At 32.2% G+C, this 24,828-nt stretch overlaps 1 protein-coding gene across 1 annotated transcript in view; it reads right to left on the reverse strand.

The window, feature by feature from the left end:
• The window catches only part of LOC145316465 (neprilysin-1-like), a 40,936-nt gene that overhangs the window by 10,218 nt on the left and 5,890 nt on the right, over positions 1–24,828 (reverse strand). Inside the window, exons 5-9 of the mRNA XM_080156982.1 lie at positions 20,308–20,468; positions 13,304–13,384; positions 7,634–7,739; positions 7,049–7,119; positions 3,975–4,098 (exon numbers count right to left, since the gene is read on the reverse strand). Coding sequence (XP_080013108.1) covers positions 3,975–4,098; positions 7,049–7,119; positions 7,634–7,739; positions 13,304–13,384; positions 20,308–20,468 — 543 coding nt within the window. The remainder of the gene's footprint in view (positions 1–3,974; positions 4,099–7,048; positions 7,120–7,633; positions 7,740–13,303; positions 13,385–20,307; positions 20,469–24,828) is intronic.

Consider the following 24,828-nt stretch of genomic DNA (forward strand, 5'->3'; position numbering starts at 1 on the left):
CCGGGATGGTATTAGGCTAAACTTATTTAAGATTCAAGTCTTGGGTAGGTTTTAATCTGTTTTTCTAGCCCCTAAATGCTAGGGGTGTAACTGCTAGTAATTTTAAAAGAAAATTACTTCTAAGGGTACCTCTAAAAATCCGATTAGGTACTAGACATCCTCCCTCCCGGCCCCCCCTCCCCCCTCCATAAAAGTACTAAAAGAATATAATATAAAAATTATCATTTAAATGTAGGTCACACACGCGCCCTGTATAAATGATAAAGTGTATCTATGACACACTTGGGTTCAGACAATTATGCAAATGTGGATTCAATATATCATATTATGCAAACATCATTTTCCGCAATCAAATTAAGATTCAAGTTAAATGCTAGCAAATATCTTTTACTGTTTCCATTTATGCAAAGTGCGTTCACCCCTTTTTCTTTAATGTATTCAGATTTTAAATTAAATATAACACATGGTTTAACTTTATGAGCTCTACTTTTTTTTGCAAAAAAAAAGGTTAACATTTTAAGATTTGAAAAGGTTTTTGCTGTTCATTATTAATGGATTCTAATAAATCTTCTAAAATAGGTTAAGTTTTAAGGTATACTTATCAACCTTTATATTATTAGGCTTAAGAAAATTTAACATGGCATGTCTAAAGCTTCCTTGAAAATTGCCCATTTGCGAGATCGTAATAGACACAAACATAAATCCAGTTCTCGAAATCAATATTTTTATGTATACATCTTTTATAATATAAATCTTGCAACAAATACAATAATTGCAACGAAAGGACACAGACTCTTTCCAAGTATATATTACGGATTTTGTTCGTTTTCAATTAGTCCTAACTAACCAAATGTCTATTTTTTCTCTGATTTCAACAAAACAATCTCTAAATCAATATAGTTCCACTTTACAGCGAGGCTTCTAATATGTCCCTAATGTTTTTTTTCTTAATATTTTGGAGCCAGCTACCTTCACTGTTTCTAAAGAAAGTACTCCCCTCCTCTATCCTACAAAAAATATTAAAAGTTTTCTCTTCAAGACTTATGAAGGGCGGAGTTTTGTCCTACCCCTCCTCACCCATCTTTTAGGCTATATAAAAAGTATATAAAAAGCCGAGAAAACTGCATTCATGACTTTAACCTTTTTTTCCACGTGCAAAAGTAAAAAAAACTCTGGCTAACTTGGCTGGATTATTGCAGTTTAAATATTTCACGGATTGGGGTGGTTGGTCTTTCTAAGCATGTAAATATCTGAGATTAACTGTAATCACCATATTACATGGTTTCAACCTGGAAACACTGTTTGGAAATTTGAAACATCATTTTAGAAAACTAATAAAATGTCTGAATCGCTGTCTGTGTTTGTATAGAAGGATCTCGATAACCACTTGACCGATATGGTTCAGTGAAGCTTCTGAAGGTCCACTTATTCTCCAAATGTTTTCTTTTTTTTGTAAAACTAAAACTGAAAGTAGGGGGAGCGGGGGGCGCGGTCACATTAATTGCCTCCAGATGACTCTGGTCTTTATTTTTAAGTAACAGGATGTCTCTGTGTGTCTGTCTTTACCGATTGAAACCTATATATTCTTTTTCTAAAATTAGAAGATTTTATCAAAGAAAATTTAAAGCAGGCAAAATTTTCTTTTAAAATTTTACGAAAAAAATATATCTAGCAATTCCTAATCCATAAATCCCTGGGTTTGGAAAAGGGAAGGAATTCTAACAGGCAATAAATCCCTGGACATATCCAGATAAAATCTTTAATATCTTACCATACATACCCACAGGGTGATAGTAAAAATAAATCTCTAGACATATCCAGATAAAATCTTTAATATCTTACCATACATACCCACAGGGTGATAGTAAAAATGAATCTCTAGACATATCCAGATAAAATCTTTAATATCTTACCATACATACACACAGGGTGATAGTAAAAATAAATCTCTAGACATATCCAGATAAAATCTTTAATATCTTACCATACATACCCACAGGGTGATAGTAAAAATAAATCCCTGGACATATCCAGATAAAATCTTTAATATCTTACCATACATACACACAGGGTGATAGTAAAAATGAATCTCTAGACATATCCAGATAAAATCTTTAATATCTTACCATACATACCCACAGGGTGATAGTAAAAATAAATCTCTTGACATATCCAGATAAAATCTTCAATATCTTACCATACATACCCACAGGGTGATAGTAAAAATAAATCTCTAGACATATCCAGATAAAATCTTCAATATCTTACCATAGATACCCACAGGGTGATAGTAAAAAATAAATCTCTAGACATATCCAGATAAAATCTTTAATATCTTACCATACATACCCACAGGGTGATAGTAAAAATAAATCTCTAGACATATCCAGATAAAATCTTCAATATCTTACCATACATACCCACAGGGTGATAGTAAAAATAAATCCCTGGACATATCCAGATAAAATCTTTAATATCTTACCATACATACCCACAGGGTGATAGTAAAAATAAATCTCTAGACATATCCAGATAAAATCTTCAATATCTTACCATACATACCCACAGGGTGATAGTAAAAATAAATCTCTAGACATATCCAGATAAAATCTTTAATATCTTACCATACATACCCACAGGGTGATAGTAAAAATAAATCTCTAGACATATCCAGATAAAATCTTCAATATCTTACCATACATACACACAGGGTGATAGTAAAAATAAATCCCTAGAAATATCCAGATAAAATCTTCAATATCTTACCATACATACACACAGGGTGATAGTAAAAATCCCTAGACATATCCAGATAAAATCTTCAATATCTTACCATACATACCCACAGGGTGATAGTAAAAATAAATCCCTAGACATATCCAGATAAAATCTTCAATATCTTACCATACATACACACAGGGTGATAGTAAAAATAAATCCCTAGAAATATCCAGATAAAATCTTCAATATCTTACCATACATACACACAGGGTGATAGTAAAAATAAATCTCTAAACATATCCAGATAAAATCTTTAATTTCCTACCATACATACACACAGGGTGGATAAAAAAGTAGGTTTTCCAATTATCAATTAATGTGAAAAATATGCATAAAATGTCTGTACTTTTTCGAAGGAAAAAGGTATAGCCAACAAGCGAAATAAATCTAAAGTAATGTTTGGGGGGCAAGTAAATTTTTTTTTAATGTCACATTAAAAGCTAGCTCCACTACAATAGAACAAAATCCAAATAAAATTAATCAAACACACTTTTGGTTACTCTAAAACGTTTCTTTTTCAAAGATTTTGTGGACAAAGCAGGATAAAGAACCTGATTTTTTTTCTACCAAAATCTGATTTTTGTTAATCACCATGTACATTATAATAAAATGATAGGACATAGTTCATAGTTTGGCTAGACCCTCGCGGTGGATATACATAAGAAATCGTATTTAGAAAAAAAATAAGAACAAATATGTTCATAATTAGCTAAGCTAAATAACTTTTCAACAAGTTAAAAATAACTGTATTTTTGGCAAATATTGTCAATAAATCGTTTTAGTCCATAAATAGCCTAAAACTTATCCCTAAAAAAGCCTTAACCCAATACGTAGCGGATTTAATTGAAGATCATAAAAGACCTATAGTCAGACAGACTTTTATTTGTATCATCAAGTTATTGTTAAGCGTCTCTACATATGTCTCTTTGTTTAAGTAAAAAAATATCTTTGCTCTTTACCTGGTTGACCATGTCAGGTTTGCGGGAATTCTGTGCATGCCGAAATGAAGATATTCAAAGAAAAATTCAACTCACAGTTTTGTGTCATACCAATATTTAAAAAATCACTTAGTTATAGCCCTCTATCGTTCACACACAGAAAATGAGACCGAAAAAACAGAGGGTGGGGGGAGGAGGGGGAGCGTTCAACACCCCCATCCCCCACCGGCCGTTAAGGGTTAATGGAAATCTTACTTTTGGTGATATGTTAACGTGTTTAAGTTGAGACTGCAGGAAATCTTTGTTTAAAATATTTTCTGGAACTCTGATCTGAATTCTCGTCTGCTCTACTTTCCGGACCATTCGACGAATAGAGCGACTAAAAATATAAAATAAAATTATCATGTAAATAGAAGATCTAGCCCCTAACCTCTAAGATCTAAAGAAGAGGGGGCTTCAACTTGCCTAAAAGTAATAGAAAGATTTTCTGAAAAAAAAATAACATTGGTCCACCTATTTAAGAGATCTTTAGGTTCAGATAAAAACCCTACTAATATAGAGTTAGATAATAGTAATTTATCGCCTCGTATTATATACAGCTTTCCACGGATATTAAAATAAAAAATAAACAGTTTTGTTAGCCCCTCAGGGTAACAAATCATTGGCGGTATGTAGCAATTCGTAGTTAAATAAAACGTTTTCTATCTGAGTCATAAAACATAAATAAAATCACAAAACCTTAAATTGTTTTTATATAAACAATCTGTAATACAAAGTAGCTTGATGTCTATCTGTCTCTCTGTCCGTCTGTCTGTGTGATGCTTAAGATCTCGGTAACCTCGGTAGCGGGCTCTACTCTTCAGGGAATATATCTACTGGTCCTGTATTTAGTATAAGGATTGCAAAAAAGGCGGGGAGTGTAACCTTTAAAAAAAAACTATTAACGTCCAGAATAAGTAAAAGTTATGAATGTGTTTTAAGGCAATTAGGACTTTGCAAATTCTACAACTGGCAGAAGTACAGTTGATGTTTTTTTTGTCAAAATTGTTTGTATGATTGTAAATTCGACAGTAATTTGCTAAATATTGTAAGTATGATGACAAATATACACCTAACACTAACATTTTACATCCAAAATTTGCAAGAAACTGAAGCAGTTACTTTAAGTATTACTGTACTTTTGGCAGAAATTTTATAATTTGACAAAAAACATTCAGTTGTATTTTTGTCGGTTGTAGAAACTCCGTATACCCAGGCAATTACATAAACACTTTAGATTTATTAGTCTCAAGTGTTGACATTCAAATATTGATGAGGCCAACACTCTTGAGGGCTTAATCTAATATTAAATAACTTTTAGGCAAATTAAAACACTTACACACTATATTCATTACTAGCGGTTACGCCCCTAAAGGCCTCTAGGGGAATGTAAAATGCTAAGATCAGCTGTTTACCAAAAATATTTTCCCGGATGCTAGATAGGGTTAGTTATATTTTTTGCGAGTTCTCTTTGGAGGGTGGTAGTACCTTCCCCCAAAATAGCAATATATACTAGGGCGGGTTCATATCGGAATTAGACAAAGAGGGGATATGCAACAGATAAAATTAACCTTAAAACATTTCTGACCGTAAAAGAATTTTGAAAAATTGAATTTTAGAACGCGACCACTAAAAAATATATTTCATTACATATTAATATGCAAAGACGACATTTAAATATTTTTTGAATCAGAACTATGGCTTCATGGTGCTCCCTGGAAAGGCCTTGAGGAGCTGAAACTTTTGTCCGTTTCAAAATATCTCGTTCCTAGCCTTAGAAATCACTAAAAAAACACAATTTTTAAAAGTTTATTGAGAATTGTCTAATTTGTAGAGGTTTTTTTTAGATTTTCTCAGGCTAGGAACGAGATTTTTGAAACGGTCAAAAGTTCCTGATTCTACTCCTAAATGCCTTTCCTGGGAGCACCATGAAGCCATAGTTCTGATTCAAAAAAAATTTGACTCCCATTTACAAATAGCTATACAATTGAATGTCGTCAGCGGTTTTAAGACTTAGGATAAATTTTAAATCATCCAGAGGTGTATTATACTCATACAAATCATTTGCAGATCCGCGCTTTGGCATCAGAAAAAAAATATCCAAAATCGACACACCCTAATATATACTCCCAGAACCTACACTGTAAAACTAAGTCATTCCCGACCGTCACACTCACCATGTCACACCGTTATTACACGTAGTACAGCCAATTGTTGATTATTTTGAATTTCTCTATACAGCTATCTTCAGGTCTCAATAATGTTAACTGCTTTAGAGTTTACTATTATTTTCTAAATTATTCGTTTGCTAAATATTTGCTAATTATCAAAATTATCACTGTAATAGGTGTGTTTTAGAAAAATCTACAAATTAATATAAACTAAAATAAAAATAGCCAATTTAATAAGCCAAAAACCATCTCAGAGTATAAATCTAAACATAAAATAGCCAAAAAACCACACCGGAACCAATTTGAAGTAGAATTTAATCAGTTCAGTAGATACTGAAATATTAAGCTTCAGACAAAAAACCTTACTACCTTATAAGATAAACTAGCGGCTTCGCCCCTAGCCTCTAGGGGCTTTGCCCCAAGAGGTGATCAAAAAAAAATTAAGGCGAAAAAAAAGGACCAAGGAAATCTTCAACAAAAAAAAAACAAAAAAAATTTTAAAAAAGGACCAAGGAAATCTTCAACAAAAAAAATAAAAATAAAAAAAGGACTGAGGAAATCTTCAACTACAAAAAAATGGGGGGGATTTTTGTTTTTGGGGGGTTTGGGGGTTTCCCACCCCTCAAGAAAATAGCCTAAAACCACCACAGGACCGATATCTTAAGGGACGGACGAACAGACGGACGGACGGACAGACAGACGGACGGACAGACAGACAGACAGACAGACAGACAGACGGACAGACAGACATCATTCTACTTTGTATTATAGTTTTGGAGCAGAAATTTATATAAATGGTGGAAAGGACGCACCAGACAAAATAACCATACAGAAACTGCAATACTAACAAGGATGACAATATCCATAAAAGCGAAGCTTTCAAACGGTAGGAAAAACGAACATTAACACTTAACACTTGCAGAGTATCTTAACTTAAAGAGTAGAATATAATTGGATAAGTCTGAAAAAAGTGTAAGTATATGTATTTGTTGCAAAACTGCTTAAATACAGAATACTGTTTAAGGACATACTTGCGTTTTTAGGATTTGATTATATAGAAGCTTCGCTTTTAAAAATGAAATAACTTTAACAACGTGAAAACTAAACTAATTAACTTACTTTGAGAGCCAGGAAGTTTTTTCAATAAGTTTTATCACTTCTCTTCGCACTTTTTCAGATAATTCCTCAACCTTAATATTATAATAGTATTTTAATCAAAATTAAACTACTTTTATTGCAGCTTTATATTAAAAAAAACAGCCAATTGAAAAATGAAGCTCTTTATAGCGCCTATAAAAATGACCATGAGCTTGCAAGTATTCATTTAAATTGACCAATGGTGGGCCAGTATGACGTTATTTTTCTATAGGCACTATAGAAAGCTTTCTGATATATTCAAAGTCAAATAGATTTTTTTTTAAGTCCGTTACCAGATAAATCAATTTCAACTTTTTAAAGTTAAGCTCATGACTGGAGTTTTATGTCAAATGCTATTATTAGTTCAAAGTGCCTAAAATTAACATGTGATGAGGAACAAAAATTTTTGGGATGATTGAAGAGTAAGCTCATTCTTTGGGATAACAAAACTAGTTTTAGTCTTTGAATTTTTCATTTTAACATCCGCGTAAAGCTGTCTGTAATACGATGCGAATAAAAACAATTCTAAATACAATAATTAAAAATGTGTTTTAAGTTGGAATTTACCTGTTTGTACATAGTTGATCTAAGTGATGGCTGAATTGTATTAATATAAAGATATGATACATGATTGGGTACTAGAGTTAACAGTCGGTGCACACAGTATCTCCACCTGAATAGTATTAATATAAAGATATGATACATGATTGGGTACTAGAGTTAACAGTCGGTGTACAACTACACAGTATCTCCATCTGAATTGTATTAATATAAAGATATGCTACATGGTTGGGTACTAGAGTTAACAGTCGGTGTACAACTACACAGTATCTCCATCTGAATTGTATTATATAAAGATATGATTCATGGTTGGGTACTAGAGTTAACAGTCGGTGCACACAGTATCTCCACCTGAATAGTATTAATATAAAGATATGATACATGATTGGGTACTAGAGTTAACAGTCGGTGTACAACTACACAGTATCTCCATCTGAATTGTATTAATATAAAGATATGCTACATGGTTGGGTACTAGAGTTAACAGTCGGTGTACAACTACACAGTATCTCCATCTGAATTGTATTATATAAAGATATGATTCATGGTTGGGTACTAGAGTTAACAGTCGGTGCACACAGTATCTCCACCTGAATAGTATTAATATAAAGATATGATACATGGTTGGGTACTAGAGTTAACAGTCGGTGTACAACTACACCGTATCTCCATCTGAATTGTATTAATATAAAGATATGCTACATGGTTGGGTACTAGAGTTAACAGTCAGTGCACACAGTATCTCCACCTGAATAGTATTAATATAAAGATATGATACATGATTAGGTACTAGAGTTAACAGTCAGTGTACACAGTATCTCCACCTGAATAGTATTATATAAAGATATGATACATGGTTGGGTACTAGAGTTAACATTCGGTGCACACAGTATCTCCACCTGAATAGTACTAATATAAAGATATGCTACATGGTTGGGTACTAGAGTTAACAGTCAGTGTACACAGTATCTCCATCTGAATTGTATTAATATAAAGATATGCTACATGGTTGGGTACTAGAGTTAACAGTCAGTGCACACAGTATCTCCACCTGAATTGTATTAATATAAAGATATGCTACATGGTTGGGTACTAGAGTTAACAGTCAGTGTACACAGTATCTCCACCTGAATAGTATTAATATAAAGATATGCTACATGATTGGGTACTAGAGTTAACAGTCGGTGCAAACAGTATCTCCACCTGAATTGTATTAATATAAAGATATGATACATGATTGGGTACTAGAGTTAACAGTCAGTGTACACAGTATCTCCACCTGAATAGTATTAATATAAAGATATGCTATATGATTGGGTACTAGAGTTAACAGTCGGTGCACACAGTATCTCCACCTGAATAGTATTAATATAAAGATATGCTATATGATTGGGTACTAGAGTTAACAGTCGGTACACACAGTATCTCCACCTGAATAGTATTAATATAAAGATATGATACATGATTAGGTACTAGATTTAACAGTCAGTGTACACAGTATCTCCACCTGAATAGTATTAATATAAAGATATGCTACATGGTTGGGTACTAGAGTTAACAGTCGGTGCACACAGTATCTCCACCTGAATAGTATTAATATAAAGATATGATACATGGTTGGGTACTAGAGTTAACAGTCGGTGTACAACTACACAGTATCTCCATCTGAATTGTATTAATATAAAGATATGCTACATGGTTGGGTACTAGAGTTAACAGTCGGTGCACACAGTATCTCCACCTGAATAGTATTAATATAAAGATATGATACATGATTTGGGACTAGAGTTAACAGTCAGTGTACACAGTATCTCCACCTGAATAGTATTAATATAAAGATATGCTACAATATTTGGTACTAGAGTTAACAGTCAGTGCACACAGTATCTCCACCTGAATAGTATTAATATAAAGATATGATACATGATTAGGTACTAGAGTTAACAGTCAGTGTACACAGTATCTCCACCTGAATAGTATTATATAAAGATATGATACATGGTTGGGTACTAGAGTTAACATTCGGTGCACACAGTATCTCCACCTGAATAGTACTAATATAAAGATATGCTACATGGTTGGGTACTAGAGTTAACAGTTGGTGCAAACAGTATCTCCACCTGAATAGTATTAATATAAAGATATGATACATGGTTGGGTACTAGAGTTAACAGTCGGTGTACAACTACACAGTATCTCCATCTGAATTGTATTAATATAAAGATATGCTACATGGTTGGGTACTAGAGTTAACAGTCAGTGCACACAGTATCTCCACCTGAATAGTATTAATATAAAGATATGATACATGATTAGGTACTAGAGTTAACAGTCAGTGTACACAGTATCTCCACCTGAATAGTATTATATAAAGATATGATACATGGTTGGGTACTAGAGTTAACATTCGGTGCACACAGTATCTCCACCTGAATAGTATTAATATAAAGATATGATACATGATTTGGGACTAGAGTTAACAGTCAGTGTACACAGTATCTCCACCTGAATAGTATTAATATAAAGATATGCTATATGATTAGGTACTAGAGTTAACAGTCGGTACACACAGTATATCCACCTGAATAGTATTAATATAAAGATATGATACATGATTAGGTACTAGAGTTAACAGTCGGTGCACACAGTATCTCCACCTGAATAGTATTAATATAAAGATATGATACATTATTGGGTACTAGAGCTAACAGTCGGTGTACACAGTATCTCCACCTGAATAGTATTGATATAAAGATATGCTACATGATTGGGTACTAGAGTTAACAGTCGGTGCACACAGTATCTCCACCTGAATAGTATTAATATAAAGATATGATACATGATTGGGTACTAGAGCTAACAGTCGGTGTACACAGTATCTCCACCTGAATAGTATTGATATAAAGATATGCTACATGATTGGGTACTAGAGTTAACAGTCGGTGCACACAGTATCTCCACCTGAATAGTATTAATATAAAGATATGATACATGATTGGGTACTAGAGTTAATAGTCGGTGTACACAGTATATCCACCTGAATAGTATTAATATAAAGATATGATACATGATTGGGTACTAGAGTTAACAGTCGGTGTACAACTACACAGTATCTCCATCTGAATTGTATTAATATAAAGATATGCTACATGGTTGGGTACTAGAGTTAACAGTCGGTGCACACAGTATCTCCACCTGAATAGTATTAATATAAAGATATGATACATGATTAGGTACTAGAGTTAACAGTCGGTGTACAACTACACAGTATCTCCATCTGAATTGTATTAATATAAAGATATGCTACATGGTTGGGTACTAGAGTTAACAGTCAGTGCACACAGTATCTCCACCTGAATAGTATTAATATAAAGATATGCTACAAGATTTGGTACTAGAGTTAACAGTCGGTGTACACAGTATCTCCACCTGAATAGTATTAATATAAAGATATGCTACATGGTTGGGTACTAGAGTTAACAGTCAGTGTACACAGTATCTCCACCTGAATAGTATTAATATAAAGATATGCTACATGGTTGGGTACTAGAGTTAACAGTCGGTGCACACAGTATCTCCACCTGAATAGTATTAATATAAAGATATGATACATGATTGGGTACTAGAGTTAACAGTCGGTGTACAACTACACAGTATCTCCATCTGAATTGTATTAATATAAAGATATGCTACATGGTTGGGTACTAGAGTTAACAGTCAGTGTACACAGTATCTCCACCTGAATAGTATTAATATAAAGATATGATACATGATTGGGTACTAGAGTTAACAGTCGGTGTACAACTACACAGTGTCTCCATCTGAATTGTATTAATATAAAGATATGCTACATGGTTGGGTACTAGAGTTAACAGTCAGTGCACACAGTATCTCCACCTGAATAGTATTAATATAAAGATATGCTACATGGTTGGGTACTAGAGTTAACATTCGGTGCACACAGTATCTCCACCTAAAAAAAGTAAAACTATCATTAAAAGGCGTCAATTGTGTACGTGGAAAAAATCGCTCAACAAAATTCTGACGTCATAAAAATGAGGGATGAGGAGAGGAGGTGTGGGAAAGAAAACCCATAAAAAAGAGATGGATAATCCCTCATTTTTATGACGTCACATGCTAATTTTTTGGCGGGTTTGGGGTTTTGTCAGAGGGGCGAAAAAAAAAGGAAAGGCAGAACTTAATTATTTTAATTTTAAGGTTGTTGAGTTGACATCCGCTAACCCCCCCCATTGTGCACGGCCATTATTTTGGATTACTTTGTGACTTTTTAAAATGTCTATCTTCAAAAATAGTCTATTTTATCCAGTATTTAAAGAAAACTGACATTTTTTTTTATTACCGACGAAAGTTTAAATTTTTCAGCTATCAGATATATTTTATAATCTACAGAGGTTAATTAACACATCTATAATACAAAGTAGCTTGATGTCTCTCCGTCCGTCCGTCCGTCTGTCCCTTAAGATCTCGGTAACCACTGAACCGATCGGATTCAACTCTTCAGGGTATATACCTAATGGTCCTGTAGTGGTTGAAGCTATTTTCTTGGGTGGGTGGGACACCCCCAACCCCCCCAAAAATGAAATTTCCCCCCTCCCCTAAAAAAAAACAAATTGGGGGGGGGGGGGGGGAGAGTATGGTTCGGAGCACCACAAATTTTTATTTTTATTTTTTATTTTTTGTAAAACTACCTCATGGGGCAAAGCCCCTAGAGGCTAGGGACGAATCCGCTATTAAATTTATAAAGTATCCCCCCTTTTTATAAAAAAAATAAAAGCCAATAAATATATAAATTTTACTTTTCCTATAAACAGTTTTTCGTATAAAACTTTTGTCATTATAGATAATGGGCTTGTAGGCTCAGGGGGTAAGCTACGGTAGGCATGGGGTAAGCCGGGGGTAGGTAAGGGTGGGGGCTAGTCTTGTAAGTGAAAATTTTATCGTAAATTGAATCCATTTTAACAAGTCTGCAAAGTTTAGAATTTTATTGAATATGGTACCCGTATATTATATAATCAAATCTACAAACTTGACAACTATGTAAGTTCAATAAAACATGATATTAGAATTACTAAGTAAGATTATAAACTAATTTTATTTTATTTTTATATCTTTTAAAGTGTATATAATCCATAAGACAATTTTTGTTTGGGTGGGGGGGGGGGGCTAAAGGTGTTCAACCTCAAAGAAAATAGATTAAAACCACCAGGGCAAGTAGATAGATCCTAATTGGTTCAATGGTTACCGAGATCTTAAACTTCAGACGGACAGTCAGACATAAACCGTTCTACTTTGTGTCATAGATAATGAAATACCAAATTAAACTTATGACGCGAAGCTACTTCATAATAAACATGTAATACATAGAAAATGAGACTATATTTACATTGATTTAATTCAAAACAATGATAATTATGTCCTTAAGTGGTACAGCAATAACTGAATAACAATCGTATAAAAGAAAACGAATGGTAATATTAAATATTTTTTTTATGTTTTAAATTGGTAAGATTGATGAAAAATACCCTTATGACATATTTACAAGTTTTCAACTTCCGTCAATAAACAAGCAATATACAGTCAATTAATTGAATGGAGTGACACACGGACAGGTCAGACCCTCATAGAAAAGATATGCTGTGGAAATATGTTGTTTACCTTTCTCTATTAGATTGATTCATCATGTAATTTGAATGAAAATCTCTTCCAAACAGTGTCAGTAACCCAAGTCTAGCAACCCTAAACAAAATACGGTGTGTTTTTTTATGAGAACTTTTTTGAAAGCAATTTTACCCCACTTATAGTTATCAGAATTTAATGATTAATAACTTATTTTCTTTTTTTTTTAAGGCAATTAATAGAACAACAACAAAAATATTTCAGTTTTTATTTAAAAAGTACAGTAAAATCTAAATTTCAAAACTTAGGTGTCAACATATAAAAATGGTTTAAGCGCATTTTTCTTTAAAAAATGGATTTTCTGTAGTCGACTTTGGGGGGCCAGTACTCCCTCCCTGGTTGAGATATGAACTTCAAACTTTGATATGTTCTAGTACATGTCCCTAATAGTATCTGTATACATTTTAAGCTCTATATCTCAACTTTGAAGTGTTTAGCAGCCATTCTTGCAAAAGGTTGATTATTTGAGCATAAGAAAAATGGGGTATAGTCCTTTTCACGACATCCCTCCATAAGGAGCGATTCTTCGCATTTTTCACAGTAGCTTTTCTCCTATTTCTAGCCCCTGCGGGGGGCTCTAACCCTGCGGGGCCAATTACCTAACCCTGTGGGGCAATCACCTAACACAATATAACCTAACCTAACCTAAAATAACCTATAAAAAGCCATTTTAAAAATACGAAGAATCGCTCCTTATGGAGGGATGTCGTGAAAAGGACTATACCCGAAAAATGCGCTAAAACCATTTTTAGATGTTGACACCTAAGTTTTGAATTTTAGATTTTACTGTACTTTTTAAATAAAAACTGAAATATTTTTTTGTTGTTCTATTAATTACCTTAAAAAACGAAGAAAATAAGCCATTAATCATTAAATTCTGATAACTATAAGTGGGGTAAAATTGCTTTCAAAAAAGCTCTCATAAAAAAAACACAATGTATAAAATAAGTCTGGCAACATTTAATAAAATTTGTCAGTAAACCACGTTTAGTAGTGTCAGTAAGTCTGGCAACATTTGATAAAAAGTGACATTAAATCAAATGTAGCAACCTTAAAACCTAAGCAAACATTGACAGTAATCCAAGTGTAGCAACCCTGAACAAAATTTGAAATATGTCTGGCAACCCTGAGCTAACAGTGTCAGTAACCCAAGTGTATTGGAAATGGGTTTGTTTTCAGAAAAGACGAAAATCATTTCTGATATTTTAAGTGTGTAACTGAATTATGTTCGAGGTTTAGTGAGTAATGTTGTGAAGACAACATTTTTCGCGTCTTTGGTGCGTCTCTGGTGTTGGAGGTATACCGGAGACTGATGAAAAGAAATTGTGGCATTTTTTTTGTCTGGGCGCACCTCATGGTGGCCATGATCAGTGTTTTGAAATTGTGGGGAAAAGATGTGATTATCTTTTTTCAAGATACATGATGTCTTTTTTTGTGTATGGAGCTGGTAGTGTAAATAGGGGATTTATGAATGCTACAAAAAAGGTATGTTTGTGATTTAACATTTAACCCACCCTAAATAATTTGAATGTTAAGTGTGGTAAAACTGAGAGATATTTTTTAGTGTAAATAAATGTTTTTTAAGTTGAAAAAAAGATAAAACAAAAAGAACTAATTGTTGAGACAGACATTTTTTTAGATTTTCATAATCCCCAAGGTTTTTGATCTATCAAATATTTTATTTTAAAAAGCCTAGACAATTTTTGGATTTATATAGGTACCTAAGAGTTTTTTGATTTTAGCTTAAAAAAATTAAACAAAACCAATTGGTCATAACGCAAATTGTTTTTTTTTGTCAAGTATGAATAAGTAATTAATATCTTATTTATAATGTTTTAAAATGTACTAATTGTATCTTTTATTGCAGGATTGTTAACCGTTTCTATGAGTTTAATAAAACTTGAAAATCATCTGTTTTTTGTCATTCATCCTATTCCTGGCCAAAGCTTCTATAACTGGACTTATGATACGTCATAATTGAAAAATAGGCCTTGTCTGGATTGAGGCCGTAACATCAAGTCTAGCAAACTTTAAAAAATTGAAGTAAGTCTGGCAACACTTAATAAAATATGCCAGTTAACCCAAGTTAAGCTACCATATAAAAACTTTTAGTCTAGCAACACTGAATAAATAGAGTCAGTAATCCAAGTCTAGCAACCCTGAACAAAATTTGAAATAAGTCTGGCAACATTTAATAAAATGTGTCATCAAACTAAGTGTAGCAACATTAACATTGTTAAATAAATCTGGCAACATTTATTAAACCAATAAACCAAGCAAAATTTAAAACAATGAATAAAATTTGCAGTAATACTAGCAATCACAATTATAAATTTTGCATGTCTGGCAACACTAAACAAACAGTTTTAGTAAACCACATCTAGCAACCCTAAACAAAATTTTACATAAGTCTGGCAATTCTGAAAAATTTAGTGTCAGTTTGTCAAACCTAGTAAAAATTGGACCTAAGTATATTTTTGTCGGTTCTGAATAATTCTTAGAAACTTAGAGTCTGGTAACCTCACTCTTAATTGAAGTTATGTTATAGCTTAATCATGGTCAAAATGTTTAATAACTCAGCCTGGCAACCCTAAACTTAAACAAACTTTCATAACTAAAGCTTCCTTTCTTTGCTGAATGACAATGATCATCTTAACACATTATATTTAAATTTAACAATATTGAACAAGCCTACTACTGTATGTATGCACATGTAAAATAGATAATTCTTTGCACTTGATAAATATTCATGAACCTATCTTTATTTCATTATCTCTCTATCTTTCTAATCTCCAATGACCTGTTCTAAATTCATTGAATTAAAAAGAGAAAGAGAAAGAAAAGGATAGATAGATACTTTTCATACATATAAAATATATTATAATCAATTGAATTCATTTTGAAATGGAGTGCAAAATTTTCCATATTTTGAAATCACTTGCATAAGAGATGAGTTGAGTATCCTCAAGTGTGCTTTTAAACTCGGCTTGGCGCAAAATTTTTAATATTTTTTAAGGATATCCATTGAACATAAGTTTTAAAAAAAGCAAATAAAATAGTTTATATCAGACTTTTTGTTGCTTCTGTTTGAGTTCTTAGTAGCAAAGCAACTCTATAATTTACTTTGTCTGTACGTACGTCTGTCCGCACCGCTACGGGGGAAATGTGATTTTCTCGGCTGCTATTGAAGATAGACTGCTGAAATATTTTTTTGAATATTCTCTGTATCAATGAGCATAATTTACTTTGTCCGTCTGTCTGTCGGTCATACATAAAATGTAAAAGACATTGAAAATATTTTTTAATTATGTTTTCGTGATTTCTAAGAATTATTTCACATTTATCAACTGAACAACTTATCTCTAATACATTTTGTCTGTATGTTCTTCCATGAAGTTTTAGTGCTTCGCCACTTATGGATGTAGTCAATGTGTCATCCTTGTTTTTATGTAGTTATGCATTACTAATTAACAAAAGACAAAAATATAAAATAATTGTTACAGAGTTTTTAAAATGTAGATTTTTGCTATAAAGTTGATGTATCCCTAACAAAAATGCAAGTCTTTCATTCAAGTTCTAATCTAACTTATCCAATTTGAATTTGAGACAATATTTTTAGAAAACTTTTGGGTACTTATCTAAAAGCTTTTAGTATTTGTTTATCTTCTTAATATTGGCAAGTTTTAGTAAACTATATAGTTGCTATGCTCTAAAGAATGATGGAATAAAATGAAAAATTAAAATCAGTTTTATTATCCCGATGTGCCGAAGGACTGGGCTAATAAAACTGGTTTTATTTTAATATTTGTGTAAAATGGTTCCACGACAAACGTAGGAGTCCCAAACGTAGGAGTGGAAAAACATCGGAGTGGACAAACGCAGGAGTCCCAAACGTCGGAGTGGGACAAACGCAGGAGTGGGACAAACGTCGGAGTGGACAAACGCAGGATTTTTGGGACAAACATCGGAGTGGACAAACGCAGGAGTCCCAAAATTTTTTTTTCATTTTTGAATTTAAAATTTTTTTTTTTTTTTTTTAATTTTTAATTTTTCTTTCAATTTTGAATCTTTTTTAGTTTTAATTCTTTTTTTCAATTTTGAAATTTATTATACACTTGAGCAAAGTGCTGTTTGTTCACAACAGACAAAACAATAGAAGATAAATAATATGATAATCAGAGCTGGATCTTTAAATCATTTTAGTGGTTAGCCAGATCGGGGTGAGCCGAATTTCAGCCAATCACAGCGCGGCATTTTATAAAATGCTGTGCTTTCATTGGTGGAAAGTTGGTTAACCCCGATCTGGCTCACCACTAAAATGATTTAAAGATCCAGCTCAGATGATAATTTGATACTTGTGATAGATGTAAAAAGAAGTTTCTCTGAAAAAGGTTTTAGTATTTTTAGTAGTAAGCCTACAGGAATAAAATGCCCCCATTTTAGAGCATCCAGCTTCGAAACAAAAAAATTATAGGCATCTTAAAATGACATTTTAGGGAGCATTGAGTCTACTTGTGGCAGTCTTTAAGCAGCTAGAGCGGTGTATTTCCTGCTGGTTTCCTTTAAAGGACTCCTTTTGTCTTTCTAACTGTTGTATAATTTTTATTACTTTGCTTTCCTACTTATGGATGCTGTCATCCATGTTTATAAAATTGCATTTTAAAAGTTAATAATCAAAGAAGTTGTAATTGTAATATTAATTAATTAATGTATAATTGTTGAGTGCATATCTTGTACAGACATTCAACAATATAATTGCATTTGGCACATCTGCTCTCTAACTGTAGGTCTATAAGTACAAGAATAATTATTTATACCATCGTATTATAGACAGCTTTCCGCTGATATGAAAATTAAAATTATTTGTTTAAATTGATATTATTTTTGCATCTTTATTTTAAGGCCCAGGGAAGGTTTTTAAAACTATTTTAAGGGAGGGTATCTCCACCCACCTTTCCATTAACAATGACCCCCCAAATTTTGTCTTCTTCCAAACTTAAAAGTCATAGCGCATGCTGTTGAGTACTTGTTGGTTTATTCTGTGTGCGCGTATCTTTACAGACAGGCCCTCATTATAGTGTATCAGCGCCTCTAAATATGTTAATAACTATGAATAATATCAATTAAGTAAACACGCGGCAAGGCTACCAAATAAATCTATTTATCGCGTAATTGATTAAACATTATAATATTAACATGTCCCTGAAATATCTGTTTATCTAAACTCAGGGATCTAAAGGGATAAGACAATGGCCGAAAAATTGATGGACATCCCCAATATAATACACAAAATTACCCCTTCAGTAGATCAAAATAAGTGGTTGAAACATTTGAACACTCAACTAAATGAAGCAACCAATCAAAATTCATTAAAGTCCCTAAAGTTGTTAAGTTAACGAATAAGAAAACGTTATTATAAAACTTTGGGGACTAGTGTAATAAACAGCCCAATATCCCCTCTCTCTCTGGTTTATCTACCTAAACTAAACTAACAATGTAAATTAGGTAATTAAAGAATCTGTTTATGTGTATATATGTAAACACACTGTGCTGTAATATAACAAGAGTAGCCCCCAAAGTTTTATTATAACGTTTTCTTAGTCGTTGGGGACTCTTATTGATTTTTTATTGGTTGGTTCATTATGTGGAGTGTCCAAACGCTTCATCACTAATTGCAATTTACAAATGGGGTAATTTTGTGTATCATCATTAGGGATGTACATCAATTTATTGTTCATAGTCTTATCCCTTTAGATCCATCCCCTATTATATATATACTGTTTTCTAAAAGGTTTAATAATATTTGACTTTAACAAATTGTTTCCAGATTATTATGAAATCAGAGCTTTCTATAATTATGGTCTGTAAGTTCATTTATCCGTAACGGATAACTAATATCGTTAATAAAGGCATTTTAGAATTGCCATATCGATTTCAAACTTGACATATAATGATTCCTGTAATAGCTAGGTAAATGAAGTGTATGTTTTGAGAGTGTTTTTTTCTTCAACTTTTTTTTGTATGAATTAAATGCCAGTGTGATGTATATATGTATGTATTTCTTGTATGAAGTATGAATAAGGGATCTTAAGGGATAAGACAATTGAAGATAATTAATGTACATCCCTAATGATGATATACAAAATTACCCCTTATATAGATCACAATTAGTGGTTGAAACATTTGGACACTTAACTAAATAAGCCAACCAATCAAAATTGATTAAAAGTCCCCAAGGTTGTTATGCCAACGACTAAGAAAACTATACTAAGACTATAAGACTTTGGGGACTAGTGTAATAAACAGCCCATTTCTCCTCCCTTCCTGAGTATGAATACAAGTTAGATTGTAATTTGTAATTAGTTTGCTGGAGGGGAGGGTTTTTTCACTCTGTAATTATTATCAACATGCTTTATGGGCGGTTATCTTTATTTGCATTACCATATAATAGTACAAACACTGCACTGTATATCTCGTACAAATTTCACTTAATATTTTTAAAGGCATAGCTTTTCTATAATTAGGGTCGGTCCATCCGTCCTTATGTCTGAAATGGTTAGATCTTTTTATTGATGTTAAAAATGTACTATTGATTTTAAACTTTGTTTGATGATTCCTATAACATTTAGGTACGATTAAGGAAGCGTAGCAACTCTATAATCGTTACTAGAAAGTCCGTACGTTCATTTAAAACATGTTGCTCTTTAACCTTTTTAACAACAATTTGTATGTAATATAACTATCCTACTCATCTGATTTTTGTAATTCTGATTCCTATTACAACAAGGTACAATAATATAGTATCCTATGTTTACGTAGTGAAATCTCAGGGAAATTAACCATTTCTAATTTAAAAATAACTTGACCCAAATATGGCAATCCCTCTTTCCAAAAACAATTTGCAAAGGATCCAAACGGGTTTTAATTTTAGGCTTCGTCGCGGCTGTCACGCGGGTGCCGAACCATGAATAAAATAACTGTACCTGACGCCAAAAAGTGAAACAACACGTTCAAGCTTGCGAAGATGAGTTGGAAAATGAACAACTATCAAAGGTTCAGCCTCCAGCAGACCACCTCCAACCTCCAGGTGGCCTCCAACCAGGTTTTGCAACAGTTTCTGCCAGTTTACATATTTGAACAATGCCTAAAAGAGATATAAATCTATAATTTGCAATATATACCTTTAAGGTTGAAAATTCTAAGTAGCTTAGTAGAAGCAGCTCATAGTGCCCATTTTGAATAACTAATGGTAAAATGTATATTGGCCTATCATAGTTCATTTGTATTGTTTGACGTAATTTTTTTATAGGCACTATAAGCTGCTTCAGCTTTGCAGGAAAATTTGTAATTCAACCTATAAGCATATATTAAATGTGGACGCGCGGAGATAATTTATATGAATAGCAGCTACACAACAAATACCATTGATACCTAGTACTTTTCTTTAAAAATCTTACCGAGCACTGACCGCCCCCTCCCCCCTTTTGTTTTCTATGTCTAACTCTTTTGGGGGGCACTAAACCTGCAAGGCTAGTACCCAGTATAACCTATCTAACCTAAAGTAATAAACAACCAAATAAAAAAAAATACATAAATAATTTTTATGTTTTAAGACACATTTTCTCCATACCCACAAAATATAAAGCAACAAATGGAATTGCATATATGCATAGATCAATAGGAAATGCATAAACTCCTTTTTCCTTAAACAGACCATATTTTAATACCTTATAAAATTGCACTATGTCAGGTTAGGTTGACTTTCAGACGAGTCATGTAGAGATAAACCAACGCAGGGACCAGAAATATGTTTATCACATTTAATGTGAGAATGTTGCTATTATCATATTCAAAATAAATGCTGTAATAAGCTTTAAAATATTTAAACACTAGTCTCTCATTGGACACAAAATGACGTCCAATAAGAAAAAGGAATAAAAATATTGGAAAGAAAATTATTTTATTTCAAAATTAATTCTTGGCATTTTGGAATAAAAAATATAGGGGAAAGAAAATTATTTATTTCAAATTTATTTCTGGTCTTGAAATAATATTCATTATTTTATTTTAATTCAAGTGTCAACCAATAAGAAATAGGCATGCTGTTTTAAAAGTTTGGAATAAAAATTATTATTTTTTGTCAATTCCTTTTTTCAGAGTATAAAATGAGAATAAATTTTCCAACATCATTATTGATTTCTAATTTAACATTTCATACAGTGGGTAATATTTATTTCAACATTTTTTGTCATTCAAAATCAAGTGTCACAAAAATAATAATATTTAACATAAAAAAGAAATTTTTAAAATAATTTTGTTTGCTTTATTTGTTGAAGATTTAAGCCCAAGCTTTTTCTGAGGGGGGAAACCCCCCTCGACCCCCCCCCTGACGCTCTCTTCTTTAAATCTTTCATTATTTCTGTAATTTATTCTAACTATCTTATAAATTTCAAAACATGAGATAAAAAGGAAATAATTTGCTGTACATTATTAAAAAATTTAAAAATTGTAAAAAAAATTCCAACATGATTTTTAATTTTAAATACAAGAATATTTTTTCCTATATGATATGTTAAATTTAAATACAGGAATAATTTTGTACTGTGGAATTGAAGAAATAAAAGCTGTACATTAGAGTGGCTTGATTTTCAATGATTTTCTAATTTTAAATGTGCTACATACACTTTCTGTCTGAACATCATATAAGAGACCAAAAAATGAAAAGAAAATATTTTGAATAATGGGAAGGCTCGCTGATGCATGTAAACTTTTAGAAAGACACTTGTGGGGAGAATTTTTTTTTGTTTTGGGGGGGGGGCAATTATTTTTCTTTCAAAGTATAGCTTTATGCACCTTCCCAATTTTGTCTTGAAGAGTAGAATAAGAATAAAAAATCTGTTTTTAAAACTATTGATCCTAGCAAGAAAAATCCATAAATAAATTTAAAAACCAAGAGATTTTACATTTAATTTAAGATTTTTCATGCTTGGATGAATATTTTTTAAAACCAATTTGATATTCTTATATTAATCAACAAGACAAATTCAAAAAGATGCATAAAGCAATACTTTGAAAGAAAAAAAGTTGCACCTCCAGAATAAACTTCTAAAATTTTAAATGCATGGAAACACCTTCCCCCCATTTCCCCTCAAGGACAAAATCAATTTTTTATATTTAGGTTTCTTATATGACGTTTAAACTGTAGATGTTGATTACAAATTCAATGTCCAAAATTGATCCACTCTACTGTACATTGTTATAATTTAATATTTGATGTGAGTATAAACATTAGACATAGATGGTCAATCTGACCCCATTTTTTTCTTAAAAAGAAACCTTTGTTCACTTTTTGTTGTATATGAAATACAGCACTATAGGCAACATTATTTGCAACTAAATTTTGCAATGATATAATTTTTAGAAAGATAACTTTATTATAAGAAATTAAATTATTTATAACTAACTTATTATATGTTGTGTCATACGCTTCACATTATATGATGAAAGAAATATTTTCTTCAAATATTTCTCCCAAGGAAAGCTTTAACCTAAGATATTCAACAATTTATAGCTGATACATAATGTAAACAAAATTCCCTTGTGCTGTCTCTAGGTTATCTCTATTGTATAAATGAACGTACAAAAGAGGAGGAGAGAGAGAAGGAAATAGACAGAAAAGTGAGGGAGGGGGGAGGGGAAAGAAATATAGAGAAAAATAGACAGAGATATTTATTGTTCACCCTTAGATGATGTAAATTTTTTGATAGACTTTTTTGAATTTAAGAAAAAGATAGAGAATGAGACAAAGCCAAGTATCATATTTTATTAATATTGCTTATACAAGAAAGGTCATTCAAAATTATTTCACCAATATTAAGGTCAAGTGACAAAAATTTAAATTTCCACCTACTTCGCCCCCAGAGGGGGCAATAGTAGAAGGAAAATTCAAATTTTGATCACATGACCAAAATTGTTGAAATAATTTTAATATCCTTTCTAGCATTCACAATATTACAAAAATATGATAAATAACTATTATATCTATTAATTTAAAGTATGCGGGAAAGGGTTTCGGTGGTCCATTTATAGGTTTGAATGAAGGCACTATATTTACTAAGAAAATGAAACGTAACAATATTACCCCCTGTATGAAGTACAAAATTAACGGTTCAATAATTTGTGTCTTTAAGGTCAAAAATTTTATTATTGAAGATTGGGGTAGTTTGAGAAATAAAACTACTTTCCCCCATAGCCGCCCAATCCCTTCATTCTTCATTCAAACTGCATATTTGTTTTTGCCTAATTGTACACTGTAATGTGTAGATTAGAATATTGATTAATTAAATATGCATCATATTATTGTTAGATATGCACTAACACAAAGCAATAGTCACAGTTGGTTCAGGGAGGGAGAGGACATGGGGCTGTTTATTACACTAGTCCCCAAAGTTTTTCTTTTACGTTGGCTTAACGGCTTTGAAGGCTTATTTTTTTAATATTGATTGGTTGGTTCAATAAGTTTAGTGTTGTAACGTTTCAACCACTAATTGTAATTTACAGAAGGGTTAATTTTTTGTATCATCATTGGGGATGTACAATGTACATCAATTTATCGGCCATTGTCTTATCCCTTTTGATATCTGCAGTTAGTTACCGTCCTACAAGTATAATATACATTTAAACATTTCAAATAAGGGCGCATTGTAGATTATTTGTTGAGATCCGAGTTACGGTGATGTGAGTTCGAGTTTAAGTCCCCATGTTGTTTTTAAAAGCGAAGCTTTTCTATAAAGAGGATCGGTCCGTCCATGACTGTTAGCTTTTTTCCGTTAATCTAGACAAGTTGGAATTGTCCTATCCATTTCAACTCTACATGATGATTCCTATAATAGTTAGGTATGAATAAAAATTGTAGCAACTCTATAAATCGTTACCAGAATGTGCTTACGTCCATGTTAAACACGTTGAGTTTTGACAACAAAAATATTTATATTCAATTGATTTTTGAATATCTATTAAATTTGGAAAACTTGCCACATTTGGCAAGGTTGAGATAGCAAAGAAGGACTCCTGTAAGGCAGCGTGTCATAATGATCTTGAACGTTTAGCTTGAATTGTTTGAAAGAAAACAAGGGCAGTTGGTCCATATTCCATTAGTAGCGTAAGTAGAGGAGAGAGAGAACCATATTGATCAAGCGGTTAGTGGGATCTTAATCTTCAGTCAAACACACAAACATCCTATTACTTTTATATAAGTATAAACCTATCCCATACTTAAATAATGCCTTGGCAATGCCCTTGGTATATTTAGGTAAATCTTGGATTAATTAATAAATGTGTCAACGCTGTATTAATGTGCGTGTTCACACACACACACATACACACACACACACACACACACACACACACACACACACATACACACAAACACAAAAAGTATTTACAAAAAGCACAACCAACTTGTATTTTTTTGATGACAAAAGAAATATTAATACAATACTCAC

Source organism: Acartia tonsa, chromosome 4, assembly GCF_053477335.1.
Source record: "Acartia tonsa isolate MP-2025a chromosome 4, ASM5347733v1, whole genome shotgun sequence".
Lineage (NCBI taxonomy): Eukaryota > Metazoa > Arthropoda > Copepoda > Calanoida > Acartiidae > Acartia > Acartia tonsa.